This window comes from Nesoenas mayeri, assembly GCF_963082525.1.
Source record: "Nesoenas mayeri genome assembly, chromosome: 2".
Lineage (NCBI taxonomy): Eukaryota > Metazoa > Chordata > Aves > Columbiformes > Columbidae > Nesoenas > Nesoenas mayeri.
Window position 1 is genome coordinate 162,897,742 of NC_137543.1, and position 19,896 is coordinate 162,917,637.

General features: G+C 44.8%; 1 protein-coding gene across 2 annotated transcripts in view; it reads left to right on the top strand.

Annotated features, from left to right (window-relative positions):
• Nucleotides 1–19,896, top strand: part of PTH1R (parathyroid hormone 1 receptor) — a gene marked incomplete at both ends in the record, with an annotated part of 119,073 nt that overhangs the window by 74,919 nt on the left and 24,258 nt on the right. The window contains 2 exons of one of the 2 annotated variants that reach the window (XM_080338996.1): nucleotides 5,383–5,493; nucleotides 7,643–7,761. In XM_080338996.1, the coding sequence (XP_080195122.1) occupies nucleotides 5,383–5,493; nucleotides 7,643–7,761 (230 nt within the window). Of the gene's footprint in view, nucleotides 1–5,382; nucleotides 5,494–7,642; nucleotides 7,762–19,896 lie in introns of those variants that run through there. The other variant, XM_080338997.1, reaches the window with a different exon arrangement.

Below are 19,896 nucleotides of genomic sequence, written 5' to 3' on the forward strand. Positions count from 1 at the left end.
AGCGAGGTACAGCAGGCTGGGATTTCTCACTAGGCTCAGCCAGGCAAGCAGAAACCAAGAAAGAGCAAAATGGGAGATGCATGTGGTGCAGCCTTCTCACAAAGCACCCTGTGACCGGCCTTTCTGCCTTCAAAAGACAAGTCCCTAGCAGTGACATCAAACTTGGTCTCTTCTCCCAAGTACCAAGTGATAGGATGAGAAGAAATGGCCTCAAATTGTGACAGGGGAGGTTTAGATTGGATATTAGGAGCAATTTCTTCCCCAAAGGGCTGTTGGGCATTGGAACAGGCTGCCCAGGGCAGTGGTGGGGTCACCATCCCTGGAGGGGTGGAACAGATGCAGAGATGAGGTTCTTAGGGGCATGGTTTAGTCCCAATATTGTGTTAATGGTTGGATTTGATGATCTTGAGGGTCTCTTCCAACCAAAGTGATTCTATGATTCTTGCTCCATCCTGAATACAATTATTGGCTTGTGATAATGACTACACCTTCCATGCGCTGAGATTTCTACCTTCAAGGTCTAAGGGGAGCTGCAAGGCACATCTGTTCTAAAACTACAGTAATCTGTGCTACTACAGCTACTCTGTAGTACGGTACTACTGTAAGGGAGTATTCATGAAAAATCCAAGCAACGTTGAGATGAATGGGGACACTATAATAGTAACCTTCAGACACCTCAGGCACAGAGGGACATGCCCTGCCCATGCAATTTCACAGTCTAGCCCTAGAAGAAGGGCAAAGATAGTTTGTGATAAAATGGTATGCAGATGCACAGAAATAAACTAGATTTTCTGACTTGAAGGCTCATAGCTGCCCTGCTGTGGTTTAGTTTGTCTTGAGGAAGTGATGAGCTCTCCTGTTGGATTAAGGAGGTCAAGCCTTTCGTTCTTCTCTAGAGCCACTTTCCCATTTGCCAAACCTTCCCTGTTGCTGGAAGATTTTTTCTTCTTGTTCCTTTTCAGCAAAGGAACTTATGAGTTTTTCCCCAGAGAGGTTATTTTCTTTGACCAGGAGAAAGGATGTCTCAAAACGTGTGAAGCCTCTTATAGCAAACTACCATGGGATGAAGAAGCAAAACAAGTCTCAGAAGACAATGTTTTAATTCCTGCCTCAACAGTTGACTTCTACCAATCTCACCTGCCCATGTTAGGTTTGTAGTCAGGGATTATGATGGTCTCTGATCCTCAGTTTCTCCACAAGTATGATCACTCTGTCCCCCTGAACTCATATCAAACTATGGAAACATAAAGTGAAACACTGGGACGAGGCATCTGCAAAGACGATGAAGGAAAACGTCTTGCCCCACATCCAGTTACTCATGCTGTCCTGTAAGACTAATTTCTTCAGCACTGAAATAGAAAGTTGGAGAGGAGATTGAAGGCGTTTCTTTGGGTTCTAACAGTTCATGGTAATGATGACAGATTCATTTGCATCTTTTGATGGGAGACTCAGCCGCTTTCTGAAGATAGAGTCCCACCAGATCCTGATACAGATTTAATGGACCAATTCCATGGGTGAAAACACAGAGGCACAGAAAGATTTCAGGTGCAGTGAGAGGCAGCAAAGATTACCTTTCTTTATTTTTTCAATTTTCTGGGGCAGCTGGTGGCTCCCCAAATTGTCCTCATGATAAAGCATCAGTCCAGAGGTGTCCCAACACGGTTTTGCACTGTGTTTCTTGCACAGTTTTCAGCCTTTTGCTTTTTGGAAGGATTATGGGAATCAAAGTACCCCAAAAGCAGTAATAGCCTATTTTGTTATCCAGAAAGCATCAGTTTTCTTCTTAATGAGTCCATTGCAAGTGTACATGTTTACAGCATGGAGAGGACATATACCCACCAGATACTTTTTCCAGATTAATATTTTCTGGACATATATTGTATTACGATACTAAACTGAACTGTTTACATGTGAAGGCTGACTTCTGCAAGTTGTTCTGAAGATTGTAGACAAGTGGAAGGTTTTTCTCTCAGTATTTCAGAGCCTGACATTCAGATGAATTTTTTTCTCCCCAATGTTGTTTCTCCACAGCATTCATTTTAAAGTTTACCCAAATTTATTTATTTTGTAAAAAGAATTGGTCTTAAGTTAGACCACTCCGAGAGCTAAATGAAAACTTTATTTACTTTCTTGTCTGCAAAAAAACCTCAGAGACAATAACATTTTGTCCCAATCCAAATTTTGTGGGATGTTTTTTTTTTCCCTTTTTCTTTTGATCCTTCCAGAGAACTGAAAAATAAACAAACTGTTTTTCACAGTGTAAGTTATCCTGCAATGTACAGAGCCAAAGGGAAGGGCTTTTCCAGTTTTCATGGATAGGGAATGTAATATTATTCTTCCTCTAATGTGACTGGAAGGAGACAACAGGCAATAATTTTTTCCCCTCCTTCTTATCACATTAATGCTGAGGAATTTTAGCTCCTTTACTCCCACTGGCAGCTAATGCTTTAGAAGATAGGCAGTGATTAGTCTGGTCCTATTCATCAGCACTAAATTAAAGATAAGTAATCAGCTGTTAAACGATGAGCTCTTCTGTTGTTTTTCATGTCCTAAAATACCAGCAAACTGCATTGATCCCTGTCAGCTCAGACCCTGGAGGGCACCGTACCAGCCAAAGGTCTTTAAAGCAATCCTGGATTCTTATTTAATCTTGTGGAAGCACATTCATTACAAAGGATAAATTACTGTTTGGTTGAAAGATCGCTAAGGCACTAGCTTTGATATTAATGAAACATGCTGAGATCTTGGCTGTGCTTATCATTACTTTTCTAGTGGAGCTCTTTTGCAGATAAGAGCAGGCTGTTCAGTTTTATTTTCATTCCCATGTAATTCCTCTCTCTCACACGCTTTGTACACTGTTGATAAAATCCTTCAGGGGCTGCCATCAGTATGGAAAACAGATGCTGCTCCAAACACAGAGCTGGGGCAGATCCACCACTTTTCTCTTCAATTATGTCACTGACGCTGTATTTTAACTGCCGGGTGCAATTAATACAGTACAATGCAAAGGCGTATGTAAGCAACAGGTTAAATTTGGGTGCATAGTCCTTCTCAAACTCCCCAGGGATTGGAAATTAAGCCCATGTAGAACATCCACATCTGAACGTGGTCCCTTGTGGGACTGGGAGCTAATGGATCAAAAGCTGCAGAAATGGGTGGCTGAGAAGCTGGAAGGATGTAAGAGGTGGGGAAACAGGGTTTGACTTCCCTCTTTTTAAATAGTGTTGAAAATAAGGTCAATTGCCACAGCTTTCAAGAAACTAGGATGACTTGTCAGCCCTTCTAAATATGGCTAAGTTCTGGCTTTGTCCCTTGCAGGCTGAAAGGACAATGAGGTAGATGAGGCAGCAGGGAGGGTGGGCAACCCATCTCCCAGGAATCTCTGGCTCCAGTGCTGGTGTCTCATCTGCTTCAGAGGCTGGTGGCAAACCCAGAGCTTCTTCATGACCCTCTTAGCCTACATGGTCACGTAGGACATGGCACTGGAGCCCTTGAATTGGCTGGTGCCTCCATTTGTTAAGAGAGAAGTGAACCTTCTCATAATTACGGGCCAACAGAAGACGTGCTTAATTACTTCTCAAGTTCTGGAGAACTGCAAAATGACAATTAAAGAACTTTAAATGTGTAATTATTCACTTGCCAATTAAAAAAGAATGGGTGTGCAAAAAAAAAGGTAGACATAACGTTTGGGATAGGACTTTTCTCTTGGTTTGTATCTTTGTTTTACCTTGCACTAAGCACATAAATCACAGATATGTGCAAATAAATGAACGTACATAGAGAAAAGAGGGAGACCTGTGTATGGGGGGAGGCAGGACTTTTCTTTCAGGGCTATTTTAGCTCTCTTCAATGAACAAAAAGGTCAAGAAGGATGATTTAAAGAAAAATCCTGTAACGACCACCCCACCACTCCATTCTCCAAAGGTTAGGAAGTAGAAGTGAGACATGCAAAGTGGTAAACAGAAAGGGATAAACCATTCCTGGGATGTTCGTATTTCTAAGGCAATGGGGTTCATGTGACTTCTCCACCTGCCCGTTCTCTTCCTGCTCCTTTTCTGAAAATCTGTGACTGAGCGAAGGGCAGAAATCCAAAATAGCGAGTAAGCAGGGGGAAAAGCTGGGAAAACTCAACCATTGCACATGTGCTTGGCAGCAGGCGACCGGTCAATCAGGCGACCGTGTGTGTGCTGCCAGCCGATTAGCATGGGCACGGCTCCAAATCAATCAGTGCATGACCTGCATCTTGCCCCGTGATGACAGCACAGGGAAACAGGAGGAGAGGGAAGCCGGGACTCGTGAAGTCATAGACGAAAAGAATGTTAGATGGGAAAGAATGCAAATCTTTAGGAAACAGAAATTACATCATTTCACTCCTTAATAAAATATTATCTACGGTTGGAAACATTGCCACAGACACCTCTCTGCTAGTCTTAGTATTACTTAAAACACACAAATTCAGGCACACAAGCACATCTGAGAAAGCAGCAAAGCATTGCAACATAGCCTAGCACTGGCTGATATGAATAGTGAGTTAAAATTATAGTTCAATTTGGATTAATGGTCTGTTAGCATTAAATCATAACAAATCTACTCTGTGGGCATGAATAATTTTCAGGGAAGGATGAACTGGTAGCTTTGAACCTCACAATCACGTAGTCACAGCATAATGTAGGTCCTTGGTAGACCAGGACCTCCGCTGCCATATCAAGACTATACAAAGCCAAGATACTTTGGGGATCTTCACATTGCTTGGCAACATACAGAGTCCTGAATGCTCAAGCCCTCTTGTTCTCCACTTTGCTCTCCCACCCCATTTATATTTCTTCCATCCCACAGAGGAAACCAACTTTCCAGATCATAGAATCAAAGAATGTCCTAAGCTGGAAGGGACCTACAAGGATCATGGAGTCCAGCTCCTGTCTCTGCACAGGACACCCCACAGTTCACACCATGTGTCTGAGGATGTTGTCCAGTCTCTTCTTGAACACTGTCAGGTTGGGGCTGTGACACCTCCCTGGGGAGCCTGTTTAGTGTCCAGCACCTCTGGGTGAAGAACCTTTTCCTCATGTCCAACATAAACCTCCCCTGGCACATCTTCTTGCCATTCCCTTGGGTCCTAATGCATTGATCCTTCTCAGAGAGTGCTCAGTTATCATCCCATGTCTGACCACATCTTCCTGAATGAACCAGGGAGAAGCTGCTCCTTCTGGAACTAAACACTGAGAAGAAAATTGCAATGATGCCTAAGAGAAACTTTCTCAATTTGTGTGACAGTAGTGTTGGCTTTTTCATGGAAAATCCTCTCCAAAGAGTGGGACAGAGGCATTAGTGTGACCTCTGCAGGTCAACTGACTCTTTTTTATCCTTGTGTCTCTTCCACAGATGGCTTTTGCCTTCCTGAATGGGATGGTATTGTCTGCTGGCCTGAAGGTGTGCCAGGCAAAGTGGTGGCAGTGCCATGTCCCGAGTACATCTATGACTTTCATCACAAAGGTAGGTGTCGTACTCAGTGCCAGCAGAGCCTGGTAAACTGCAGCACAGGGAGACCTGGGAGTCAGAAAATAAGAAATCCTCTTTAGCATCCTTTTTTTTAATCACATGGTGACTCCCATTCAAGTAGGAGCAAAGCCAGGCAAAAGGAAGTAAAGAAACCTTTTTTTGTTGTTTTTTAATGTATACTGAGAGAGAAGAGAAGCACTGTTTTAATCTAAACAATGACAGATTTCCCACCTGCTCCACTCAGACTGTAATCACAGAAGGACAGAATGGTTGGGGTTGGAGTTGGAAGGGACCTCTAGAGATCATCTAGTCCAACCGCTTGCTAATACAGGGTCACCAGAGCAGATCACGCAGGTCGGTCCAGACGGGTTTGGATGTCTCCAGATAAGGAGACTCTACACCCGCTCTGGGCAGCCTGGTCCAGGCTCTGGCACCTCAAAGTGAAGAAGTTTCTCCTCATGTTCAGATGGAACCTTCTGTGTTTCAGTCTGTGCCTGTTGCTCCTCATCCTCTCGCTGGGCACCACTGAAAAGAATCTAGTTTCATCTTCTGGGCACCCACCCTGGTTATATAAGAGGCCATTATAAGCACCAACTACATACCTACAACTGGATAGTCTTGCAGGGTTACAAACCGGTATTTTTTGATGTCACAAACTTTGAGTAGCAGCAGAAACCCACAAAGATATTCTTTCAATTTATATTCTTCACTTCATCGGTGTGTTAATTCTAGTCCCTGATCTCTGCTCAGACCCCTATGGTGGGCATCTGAGACCAGCGCTGGTAACCAGAAAGTGTGAATTCCTTCCTATTTCACTTTCCCTCAGGCAGTGCATTTCTGGGCTTGGTCCTGGTGCCGCAAAGTCTGTGCATGTTTTTAGAAGCAATTGAAGTACACACACTCCTCAGTATATTTTCGAATCTAAAACATTCACTTTTCTTAGGCAAACCTGTGCACCCAAAGACTAAAAAAATTATAGAAATAAGACTAGATATTGCCAGCAGAGCACTCACGTGGTTTTCAGAAAACAAGCACCCTGGCTGCACATTCTGCCTTTTCTATAAGGGACTGTGAGCTGACATATCTTAACCTTCAGCTGATAACAGTATCATAGAATCACAGCATAATTTGAGTTGGAAGGTACCTTCAAAGCTCATCCAGTGCCACCCCTGCCATGAGCAGGGGCTTCTTCACCAGCTCAGGTTGCTCAGAACCCCATCCAGCCTGGTCTGGGATGTCTCCAGGGATGGTTCATCCACCACCTCTCTGGGTACCTGGGCCAGGCTCTCACCACCCTCATTATAAAAACTTTCTTCCTCATGTCTAGCCTGAATCTCCCTTTCTTTCATTTAAAACCATCACCCTTTGTCCTATCACAACAGGCCGTGCTAATGATGAGCCCTCACAGAGAACCCTGCATATGCACTTCTCATTAGAGGCCAGGAGGAACAAGTAATTCATCCTTTTTTCTCTATAACCCAACATGGCACAGATTCCTCACCTTGCTGATATCCACTGGTCAAGTCAGCCAGCGTGGGAGTCAGATTAAGACCCTTATATGCAGAGGTCTCTCTAAGCTCTACCTTCTGGAGTCACGGAATAGAAACATCTGCTGACTAACTTCATCCCCATTAACTGTAATGAGACTTTTTACACAGAAGCCATGCAGTGATTCCCAACATGCAGATATTTAAATACATATTTTTTCATCTGCCAGCTGAATCTTGAGCTGAAACCTTGCCTGCTCTTCTTTCTCCATCATCATGAGGAAGGTAACCAGAGAAAAATGTATCTTGAGATGCACTGAATTTGTAAATGAAGAGTAGGACAATACAGATCACTGTTTAATTTCTTAGGGACAACTGCAGCTCTGAGGATGATTCTGTGCTTCAGGAATTTTCAAAGCTTCTCTCCGTGTTTTGTAGACCAAATCTCTTAAGCTAAGTGCAACTTGTTATTAGCTCCCTGGTGTTTCTGTTAGAAAACTGGTAAAGTTCCTAAGAACATAGAAATTGTGTTCCTGCAGCTGAACTTCAAAGCAGGCAAGAGGCATCAGGGCTGATGGGATCCACCCTTGGAAGAAGTTTCTCCTGTTCTACCATGTCTAGTTCCATTTACTCTGTCTCTTGTTTCTCTCCCACAGGCCACGCTTATCGCCGGTGTGACCTGAATGGGAGCTGGGAGCTGGCCCCGAGCAACAACCGCACCTGGGCAAACTACAGTGAATGTACCAAGTTCCTCACCAACGAGACGAGGGAAAGGGTAGGAATCTGTATTTGTGTATGGAATGTGAAGTCTTGGCCTCATTCAAGCTAACGTAGGGAGCACTGTCTCATTTAGAACCTTTGATGAGCTCTAGTTTGCTGCCTCCTCTTGGAAACAATTTCTGAGCTTGCCAAAGCCACATCTTCGTTTTGATGGGAGTTGTTTGAATTTGACATTCTCCTCAAAGCCAGAAAGGGCTGCAGCTGCCATGATCCCGTTAGTAAAGAGATCTTGGGGAAACCTAAAGCAGGCTCAGGGGCACTAAAAAGTGGTTGGAGGTTATTCCTTGATGTTGAGACTCCAGCTTCTCCATCAGGCAATCATTTTCCCACCAGGTTGTTACTAATTATTCCAGTGCTTATGTGTGTATCTGTGCTAGGGCATGTACAAACACAGCTAAAAGACATGACCACCAAACCAGTAGAAACTCTGCTTATGCAGTTTTTTAACAGAGAACCTCTTGTTTGAAAGGTGTAAATTAAGGATCAGATGGGTTTTTTTAGTGGTGTGTTCATTGTAAATAGGTGGGGACAAAGTCCTTTGCTGAAGCAAATTAACATGTAAGAATCGATATTGAACGGATGCTGGTGTAGTTACAATTTTGAAACAAGCACACCATAGTAAAGGAATTCATAGCACATTGAGAGAGTTTGGTAAGGTCCTTGGGGGAAAAAAAATAAACTGAAAAAAAAAAAGGTTTGGTCTATACATCTGATCTATGGACCTTATTTTCACTCAAATTCAGGTGATTGGCAAAATAGTAGTTGGCAGAAATTTCCTGCCTCTGTCTGGGTGTTAGCCCAGCTGGGGCTCTGTAGTGCTTCTGAATGTCCCCCGGACTACAGTTCTGTGTTAACTTGATAGCAAAGCTGTCAACAGAGTCACCTGAAAGGATGTGACCTTGTTTTTCAGAGAAAGACATTTCCATCCATACACTGTTGCTTCTCTGTTTCTACAACTTGCAAAGAATTGAGCAGAAACCTCTGCTTTCTCGGTGGTACTTGGAAGAGTCCTCCTTGGATATGGGCTATGGCATTAGGGACTGATCATTTGCAGCAAGGGTTATTTTCAGACAGTTGGAGATCTAACCACAAGCTGCAAGGCTTGAAGATGATACACAATCCCTTTGGGAGAATGAACTTAATTTTAAATCCAACCACAGCATAGGGTGGGGAATTTTTGTATTACATTTTTTCCTCAACATTGAAGTAACATATGAATGAAGTTGTTTAGTGAGAAAAGAGGTTCTTTGGGCACCTGCATGCATTATATCATGCAGTTGAGGAACAGACAAGGTTGTATACACCAGGTACCACTCCAGCTACACAATAGCAAAACGTGTTGTCTCCATGCTGGATGATGTCACTTTTGGAACAAGTTTGGTGGGACTCACCTTTTCCCATTCCATAGAGTGGAAAGAAGTATTTTAGCCCCAGAGATTTCTGGGAAATTTCTGGAGTAGGTGTTGGAGTCATTGAGCATCTTGCACACACTGAGAGCTTTACTAAGCTGCACGACTTCTTGAGCTCTCTGAAGTCATTGTCTCCCATATCCCACCTCTCTCAACCATGTCCTGTGGTGGAAGTCATCTGCTGTAGACCTCTCCATCTGAACAAGTCTTCTAGATTCCCCCTAAAGAAAAGAGGCCCTTTCTTTTAAACCGTCCATGCTGGCACCTAGGACTTGATCAAGGTAGACCAGGGTACAAAGAAGAAGAGAGTTTTCCATTTGTTACCAGCACAAAGAAGAAATATAGACTTTCCAACCCCAGGCACCTGAGGCTAGAAAAAAGGCTGGAAGCAAAGCCTGTTGTCCTGGATTTCATGGATCCGTCTTTGTCTTTGTCCTCTGAATACAGAAGTGGTCACTGCACAGACAGGTGATGTGGACTGTCCTTCCTAATGGACATTAGATGAGGTATCATAATGATCAACTTCTGCTCTTACTTGGAAAATTATTGCCTCTCTTCACAAGGTTTTTTTAATAAAACATCCCAAGATTATCATCTTCACTATTCTGTACACAAGGCTTGGTAGTCATTTGCCATGAGTTTTCTGGTCTAGCTACACAGAGATGAATTTAATTATATTTAATGGTAAGACAAATTAACCTATCATCATTGCTCAGATTAAATGCCAACATGGCATTGCTTAAGTGATGCCTGCCCAGTGCAAAGAACATTAGAAAAATGGGTAGCTTCCCCCAGCTTTGGAATTGTATCTCGATTAACAAATGCTTTTTAGCTGCATCTATTACTCACTATTGTTATTACCTTGTATTTGCAAGAAGTTGCTTTCTTCTGTCCAGCCTTGCACTCACCTCATAGTGATGTTTCATGTTGTCTTGTAGTTGCCTTTTCTTACCATAAGGGCAACTGCCTTATAGTGATAAGTGAAGCAAAAACATCTACTGCAGGTCTCTTGAGCCTTCTGGTATGAAATATATGAGCCTTCTGTGGAAATATAAAAAAAGGAATGACTTTTTTTTTTCTCAGTTGGATGATGACTTTCAGAGAGCAAGGAAAGCCTCTTGTCTTTCACACCCAAGCATGGCTCTGGTATTAATAAACCTTCCTTTGATTTTTTTTGCTTAAAGTAAATATGTCAAGAGATGTCAGAATCAGGGAATTTGGCAAGATAGACGAGTCATCTTTAGAGAGAGATTGTTTTGTGTTATTATTTCCCTCCCTGGGGAACAGCATCTTTGCGTCACCAGTAACAGCTGCATTTAACCAACATTTTGAAAGGAGATTGTGGGCTGACTCCAAGCAGGACAGCATCCGAGCAGATGTAACCAGAGGAACTTTTAAGCAACCATGCACTAGAAAGCATTAGGAACAAAAAAGTCTGTCTGCGACTATATATGTGTATGTCTGCATTGCTATCTCTAGAAATAGGCCTATATCTATAGATAGCTACATATACAGATAAACACACCCAAATAAATACCCACGTCCATGAGCACACACACACATATATGTCCACATATGTTTGTTTAGGTGTGTGCTCTTCTCATTTTAGCCACTGTGGGATAATTATAAGATTGACCAAAGCAGCAAACAGAAGGCCCCAGAGAAAGTTTGTGTCTTTTGCTACCTTTTCCTGAACCACATAAATCGGATTATTCCACACAGAGCAGCACAGAAACCGCTTTCTGAAATTAGAAAAGTATGCTAAAGCCATCAGAGCCAGGAGAATTAACAGCTCGTAACTGCTCAGTGAGCAATTGCACTTGGGCTGTTTTCTAAGGGAAAATTAGTGTTTCTGAAGGATGCTGGATTGACAGCCCTGAAGATTGATGTCCCCTCTTTAGCCAGGAGAGCAGGTAGGCTGCAGTTAGCTGTTGAAGTGTGTTTCCCCAAATACCTTGCAGATAGCGTTAATCTTGCCATGAACAACTGTGTCTCAAACACGGTCTGTAGAAGATAATTATTTAACAAGGGGTAGGAAGGAGTTTTGTGGGAAGGTGTCTTGGTGGCACATAATGGGAAGATAAGACAGTTGTCCTTGTGCCTTTGGGGCAGTGCTGAAAGCCACCACTATGCCACGAGCTGCTTCCCTGAACTCTCATATTCTGCTTTTAAGAAAACTCATCACCGGTGCCGCAGAGATGGTGGAAAATGTTGTTCTCCCACCCCATCCCCAGGAGATGTGCATGGGCACTCCCTATTCCAATTGTATCCTGGCTCTTCACAAGGTCTACCTGCCCCTGAACAGATAAGCCAAGAGATCTGTGGGGAGTCACCATCCCTGGAGCTGTTTAAAAGATGCACAGATGAGGTTCTTAGAGACACAGTTTGATGCCAGGGTTGGGTTAATGGTTGGACTCGATGATCTTGAGGGTCTTTTCCAACCAAAATCATTCTGTGATTTTATGATCCCGCCCCAGCACCCTTACCAGGCTGCTTAGTTTATTTTCCACCTAGTATATAGAGACAGTTGGATAAGGGAGGGAAAGGAAAGGGAATGGATTTGCTGGTGTTCACTCTTTGAGGAAGGTGATGTGGATAAACACCAGCTGTTTGTCTGTCTGCTGTGTTTCACATCACTTAAGCACAAGCTGCTGAATGTTGGCAGAGGGCATGCAGCATTGCTACATATCTGCTAGATGATAGACACACAGATATATATATATGTATCTATATTTATTCTGTAATATATAGTGACCATCCCATGTACAGGGCACCTCAAATCCTGGGGGCAGCTCTGGGCCATTCATGCCAAGAAAGGCCTTGAGGTGCTGGAGCGAGTGGAGAGAAGGGAACGGAGCTGCTGAGGGGCTGGAGCACAAGTGTGATGGAGCAGCTGAGGGACCTGGGGGATTCAGCTGGAGAACAGGAGCTGAGGGGAGACAGGGACACAAAGAAACGGCCTCAAGTTGCTCCAGGAGAGGTTGAGGTTGGGTTTGGGGAACAATTTCTTCCCCAAAGGGCTGTGGGGCATTGGAACAGGCTGCCCAGGGCAGTGCTGGAGTCACCATTCCTGGAGGGCTGGACAGACGGACATGAGGTTCTCAGGGACACGGGTTAGTGAAAGCATTAGGTTAACAGTTGGACTCAATGATCTTGAGGGTCTTTTCGAACCAAAATGATTCTATGATTCTTTGGATAAAACATGGCACACATGGAAAGTCCTGTTGTGCCTCTGGCATTAGAAGGAAGATTTTTAGGCAACTTCTCTCAAAGAAACATAGTAGCTCTTTGACTATGGGTGCCTTCCCTTTCACACGGCTAGCCAATAGCAGCACCTTCAGCACGGTCATTTTTCTGGCCACCTTTTCAGGAGTAATGGTACATTTTGCTCAGTAAGCAGAAATTTCCTTCATTCCTATCTCCCAAAAATAACACTAATGCCAAACACATCTCTTTTTAAAGCAGGTCAAACCTATCCTGTTTTAAAGGATGAGCTTAAGGGTAGATGTGATCTACATATACTGAAATCATGGGGAAGGGGAATCTGAGACAGCAACTTGGGAGATTAGCTCTGCTTGAAAACCACCAGCCTAGCAAGATGGGCCATCCTAAGATCTAAGCTCAGCCTACTAATTCTGTCTTCACCTGCTACTGCTTGTTTATATCATGGTGGTTTTACTGCTTCTAGAGAAATCCAGGAGACCTCAAGAATCCACCACACACCAAACACAATGGGGAAGGCACAGCATGTTGCAGCGCTGCTTTATCTAAACTCCATTGTTCAAACCAAAAATCTTCTATGTTTGGCCTTTGTTCTTGGTGCTCTCTGGGGTCCTTTTAGAATCCAACAACTTTGTGAAGCCTCAGATTGATGGCATAAAACATGTTTACTTGGTGTGTACTGAGTTATACAGATGAAATGCCATCAAAGTTCATACACTTGCACCATGGAAGATGGACAGATGTTTTAAAGGACATTCAGGAATAAAAAAATAATGCATCATGGAGATGTGTTCTTCACTCTTGCAAGCAACCCTGTCATGCTGTCCTCATTTCATGCCTATAGGTTAGGTCTGGTGGGTTTCTGTAAATGTTGCAGCACCTTTTACTGTGGTGTTGTTGATAATAGTTCAAGCCTAGAGTCTGATGGCAAAGTCTGATGCTTTATAACAGCAACATATTCATATTTTCCATGAGAACATTAAGGTTCTTACAACACAACACACTGGGGCAGATGTAATCCCCTTGTACCCCATATTTAGCCATTGCTGGCCCATAGTAGATGTTCAAAGACAGTTTATTAAAGCTGGCAAGAAAAGAGTGTTCTTGTCCCCATTTACAGATCTCCAAGGGCCCGCAGCTGTGGGGCATCCTCACCAAGTGGTTGTAACATAGGATTTGGAGAACTTTTTCCTATTAATGTGAACAGCAGATTTGGGACACATTTTATCTGTGGTCTCCTGGATGTCCTGTGGCTATGAATACTGTAGATAAACTGGGCATGACATAGAAAAGCACTGCCTCTCATTAATACATCTGTGGGGCACCCAAAAAGCTCAGGTGGCTTCTGAGATGTGGGTCTACTCCTACCCTTTCCTTCTTCTTTCTTAGATTGTTCTATAGAGCTGAACAACTCTCCAGCTCTGCTGGCTGCAATTAAGGGGTTCAATTTATTTGCCTACACTGAGATGCCTGGCACCACTGGAGATGTTTTATAACCTACAGCATTAGCACAAGGCTGGCAGATGTCTATGAGATCCAGGGTCTTCTGGAACAGCATCTGGGGTCCATGTGGATGTTTACAGGCATCTCACACAGCACTTAGTGCTTAGATATAGGCAACTGGATCACAGGGTCTCTCATTATTGACTATCACGTGAACACAGACACTCAACACACATGGAGATGCACATTTACACATTTGAATAGGGGTGTCTTAGTGGGAGAGCTGACCTCATTTGCTCTCTGGATTGTGAGGATCTGAAGCGCCTGGCACCTCTATAGATGAGGGGAGCTGAATTCTGCAGCAAATAGTCATGTTCAACACCCAAGGATTTCCCTTAAGCTTTGTAAATCACTGACTGTTTTGTGCCTTTTGCAAACATCCCTTCTCCCTGTCATGAAGCTTTTTTTAGTCACATCTTTTATTTAAAAAAGGACAAAAACAGCAGTGAGTAGAGCTAGTGACAGAGGCTTCCTGGCATTGCTTATCATTCAGAGCAGTAAAATGCTTCCTCTGCTAATTTCAACCATATAATTAGCAACATCTGAATCAGCAGCTTTGAGAAACTTTGCAGATACTTGATCTGGAAAGCCATAACATATGCTTTTCTCTTCATATACTGCTAATCCCACCCTTCAACATAGCCTGACAACCCCTCAAAAGACAACTGGATCCACTTCAGCTTCACGACCTAAATGTTGCAGAGTCTTGCCCTTGTCTCACAAAAGGGGAAAGAAAAAGGTTGAAAGGAGAAAGCTGGATACAGGACTCATTGCAGTGACACGTGGACTGGAGTTTGCCACCAGTCACACAGAAAATACAGGTCTTGGTCACCCATGTCAGTCCTTGTGACACTGGAAGGAAACAAGACATGCAAACATCAAAACCCTGAAGGTTCCATCCAGACGCTGATACACGGGTTATGTTTATGCTCTGAACCGTATGAGATGTCCTAAGTTACATGAGACAACTGCAAGGGAACTGCAGATACAACACGGGACCTACAGGAAGCTCATTCCTTTATGTAAAAGCAGCTTGAAGCCAGACAGAACATTTAGGTGCCTAAAATTATGGGACACGTTTAATGACAGCTGTATTGCATCCTACAAGACCTCTTCCTTGAGACTCTAATGGATGGGAATCACTATATAAATGTAAACTCTATTAGAGCTAATCACCTTGGACTCCTCTTGTGACAACCCAGTCAATGCAGCTGGTGGCCAGGGCATCATCCTGTGATTAAAATCATAGAATCATAGAGTACTGGGTTGGAATGGGCCTCAGGGGTTACCTGGTCCAAACTTTCTTGGTGAAAGCACAGTCTAGACAAGATGGTCCAGCACCCTGTCCAGCTGAATGTTCAAAATGCCCAATGTTGGGGAATACACCACTTCCCTGGGGAGATTATTCCAATGGCTGATTGTTCTTATCATGAAAAATTTCCCTCTTGTGTGCAATCGAAATCTCCCCAGGAGTAACTTGTACCCATTAACTCTCATCTTTTCTATGTTACTCCTTGTAAAAAGGGAGTCTCCATCTTCCTTGCAGCCACCCTTTGAATACTGGAACATGGTGATGCGGTCTCTCCTAAGACTTCTTTTCTCAAGGCTGAACAAGCTCAGGTCTCTCAGCTTTTCTTTATATGGCAGCTTCCCAGAACTTTGATCATCTTTGTGGCCCTTCTCTGGACACTCTCTGGTTTGAGTTGGAAGAGACCTTAAAGATTGTCTAGTTCCAACTCTCCTGCCATGGTCAGGGACACCTTCCACTAGATCAGGCTGCTCAAAGCCCCGTCCAACCTGGCCTTGAAACAGGTGAATTGCAACCTAAAGCAACCTAAACCTTCTTGCTGCTGGGACCTCAGGTAGCCAGCTCTGATGGAGCCATCTGTGTCATAGACATCTAAATTAGAGGACCACAACCCCTATGATAAACCCCATGTACCCATAATAGAGCTTGAGGGAGCAGAAATACCCTTCACACAGACTGCCCTAGAGCTGTCTGCAATGCAAGAGTGAAAGTACAGCTGTGGTTTGCAATGAATGGGGCCTCAAAACCCCATGTCTGGTGCTCCACTGTTGCTCTGAGGTGTCCTGCAGAGGAAAGCAGTTTTCCTCTGGATTCAGATCAATGCAAATTATCTTCCCCATTGGTGGAAGTGGAAAAATTAGGAGTCACGTTGAGAGCTGAGCACAGTATGAAAATGTAACAGCCAAGTGTTCTGAGCGTCACACACCTGGAAGATGTCCAACCCGCAGGGAGCGGGGAATGCAGGGACCCTTGTAGGAGGGGGCACATCCAGCTGGTGGGTGCCGGTGGTGGCTAGGTTTTGTTTATTTTGTTTTTTTCCATGTGCTCTCTGAGTTCATGCAGAAGCCATCTCCAGCTCTACTTGGGTTTCCTGTCCTCCCAAAGCCACCAAGCTGCTATGAAGTTCCAACCCTGAGGTCAGGTTGGTGGAAAGCTGAGATGCAAAGGGGAGCAGAGAGGAAGTCTCCCACCAGACCAAGAGGGAAGGGGAAAGGGAGATCTTGTTACACATTCAGCACGCAATACATCTGAAATAGCACTTATATTTTTTGTGGTTCAGCCTATTGTCAGCCTCTGAGTTATGGCTGGAGTGAAGTTGGGAAGGCAGGGTCAGGTGGGCTAGCTCACAGAATCACGGGATGGTTTGGGTTGAAATGGACCTCTGGAGATCATCCAGTTCAACCCACCTGCTAATGCAGGGTCACCAGAGCAGGTCACACAGGATCATGTCCAGGCAGTATCACAGTATCACAGTATGTTTGGGATTGGAAGGGACCTCAAAAGATCATCTAGTCCAATCCCCCTGCTGGAGCAGGAACGCCTAGGTGAGGTTGCACAGGAACATGTCCAGGTGGGTCTTGAATGTCTCCAGAGAAGGAGACTCCACAACCCCCCTGGGCAGCCTGTTCCAGTGCTCTGTCACCCTTACTGAGAAGAAGTTTTTTCTCAAATTTAAGTGGAACCTCTTGTGTTCCAGCTTGATCCCATTGCCCCTTGTCCTATCATTGTTTGCCAACGAGAAGAGCCTGGCTCCATCCTCATGGCACTCACCCTTTATATATTTATAAACATTAATAAGGTCACCCCTCAGTCTCCTCTTCTCCAAACTAAAGAGACCCAGCTCCCTCAGCCTTTCCTCATAAGGGAGGTGCTCCACTCCCTTAATCATCTTGGTTGCCCTACGCTGGACCCTCTCCAGCAGTTCCTTGTCCTTCTTGAACTGAGGGGCCCAGAACTGGACACAATATTCCAGATGGGGTCTCACTAGGGCAGAGTAGAGGGGAAGGAGGACCTCTCTTGATCTACTAACCACCCCCCTTCTAATACATCCCAGGATGCCATTGGCCTTCCTGGCCACAAGGGCACAGTGCTGGCTCATGGTCATCCTGTTGTCCACCAGGATCCCCAGGTCCCTTTCCCCTACACTGCTCTCTAATATGTAATTTCCCAACCGATACTGGAACCTGGGGTTGTTCCTGCCCAGATGCAGGACTCTACACTTTTCCTTGTTAAATTTCATTAGGTTATTCCCCGCCCAACTCTCCAGCCTGTCTAGGTCTCGCTGGATGGCAGCACAGCCTTCTGGCGTGTCAGCCACTCCTCCCAGCTTAGTGTCATCAGCAAACTTGCTGATAGTACACTCTATTCCCTCGTCTAAGTCGTTAATGAATATATTGAATAATACTGGCCCCACTACTGACCCCTGAGGCACTCCACTAGATACTGGTCTCCAACTAGACTCCGCACCATTGACTACCACTCTCTGGTTTCTCTCCTTAAGCCAGTTTGTAACCCACCTCACTACTCTATTGTCCAGACCACACCTCCGCAACTTAGCAACTAGGATGCTGTGGGAGACTGTGTCAAAGGCTTTACTGAAGTCAAGGTAGACCACATCCACGGCTCTGCCATCATCCATCCACCTTGTAACATTCTCATAAAAGGCTATGAGGTTGGTCAAGCATGACCTACCCTTGGTAAAGCCATGCTGACTGCCCCTAATAACCTTCTTATCCTTGATATGCCTTGAGATAGCACCAAGGATAAGCTGTTCCATTACTTTCCCAGGGACAGAGGTGAGGCTGACCGGTCTATAGTTACCCGGGTCCTCCTTCTTGCCCTTTTTGAAGATTGGAGTGACATTTGCTTTCCTCCAATCCTCGGGCACCTCTCCCGTTTCCCAAGACTTGGCAAAGACGATGGAGAGCGGTCCAGCAATGACCTCAGCCAGCTCCCTCAGCACTCGCGGATGCATCCCATCTGGACCCATGGATTTATGGATGTCCAGACTATTTAATTGCTCCCTAACCCAGTCCTCACTGATTAAAGCAAGCTCCTCCATTGACCTGGCTTCATCTGGGGTCTCAGGGGTACAGGGCTCCCCAGGACAGCCTCCGGCAGAGTAGACAGAGACAAAGAAGGCATTCAGTAATTCTGCCTTCTCTGTGTCTTCCGCCACCAGGGCACCCACCCCATTCCTCAGTGGGCCTACATTGCCTCTGGTATTAGTTTTATCCGCTATGTATTTGAAAAAGTTCTTTTTGCTGTCCTTGACCCCTCTCGCCAGCTGTAATTCTAAGGAGGCCTTGGCTATCCTAGCTGCCTTCCTACATCCTCTAACAGCAGCCTTATATTCTTCCCAAGTGGCCAGCCCCTGCTTCCATGACCTGTAAACTCTCCTCTTCTGCTTGAGCATACTCAATAGATTCCTATTCAACCACGTAGGCCTCCTGGCTCCCTTCCTTGACTTCCTACGTGTGGGGATGCTCTGATCCTGAGCGCGGAAGAAGCAATCTCTGAATGCAATCCAGCTCTCTTGGGCCCCTTTTCCTTCAAGCAGTCTTGCCCATGGGATTTCCCCCAGCAATTGCTTGAAAAGGCCAAAGTTAGCCCTGCTAAAGTCCAGGCAGGTTTTTAATGTGTCCAGAAAAGGAGACTCCACAACCTTCCTTGGCAGCCTGGTCCAGGGCTCTGCACCTCAAAGGAAAGAAGTTTCTCCTCATATTCAGATGGAGCCTCCTGTGTTTCAGTCTGTGCCCGTTGTCCCTCATCCTGTCATTGGGCACAACTGAACAGAGTCTGGTCCATCCTCTTGACATTCACCCTTGAGATATTTATCAGCTTCAATAAGATCCCTCTCAGCTTCTCTTCTCCATATGAGGTGCTGCTTCTCCATCTGAGAAGCCCCAGCTCTCTCAGCCTTTCCTCATAAGGAAGATGCTCCAGACCCCTCATCATCTTTGTGTCCTTCTGCTGGATTCTCTCCAGTAATTCCTTGTCCTTCTTAAACTGGGGAGGCTAGAACTGGACACAGTACTCCAGCTTGCTGCAGACAGATCATTTCACCTGGCTGTAGAAGACAGATTCCTGAGGTTTGGTGGAGCTTTGCAATGTGTGGTCAGAGAGGATGGGGCAAAGGAACAGCCCTGAGAGCACCACCTCAGGAGGATGCATGGTGCATGGCTTGATGGGAAGTCATTTCACCAACTCTAAAAACATCTCAGCCACATCAGGTGGGCTTCATTCTGCCCAGCACTCCCCAGGAGCAACCATGACTGACTCACCCATGTGAAGGGAAGGCCTCCAGGGCATTTATGTCTAGGCCCTGATGGCAAGGGAAGAGGACAAGTTGAAGGCAGATGCTAGAAGCACAGGAAAGCTATAAGACAGGAAGAAAGGAGGGAGTCAGATCCATCCCACACCTTCCCCATCATTATCTCATCCCAGCAGGGCATGGGATGGAGGGAGCAGAGGGCAATGTTCAAGGACATCAGTTTTGAAACTGATATTCCCTAGTTTTGATACTGTATTGTGAGCTTTACAATATTTTACTGATAATCCAAGCACCTGGAATCATAGATATTGAGGTTTTGTCCTTCTGTTTTTCCGTTAGCTTTTTTTTCAGCCTTTCTCTTTTTTAGTTCATGTGCATCAACAGTTGAAACAGAGAAGAATTACTGAAGGAGCC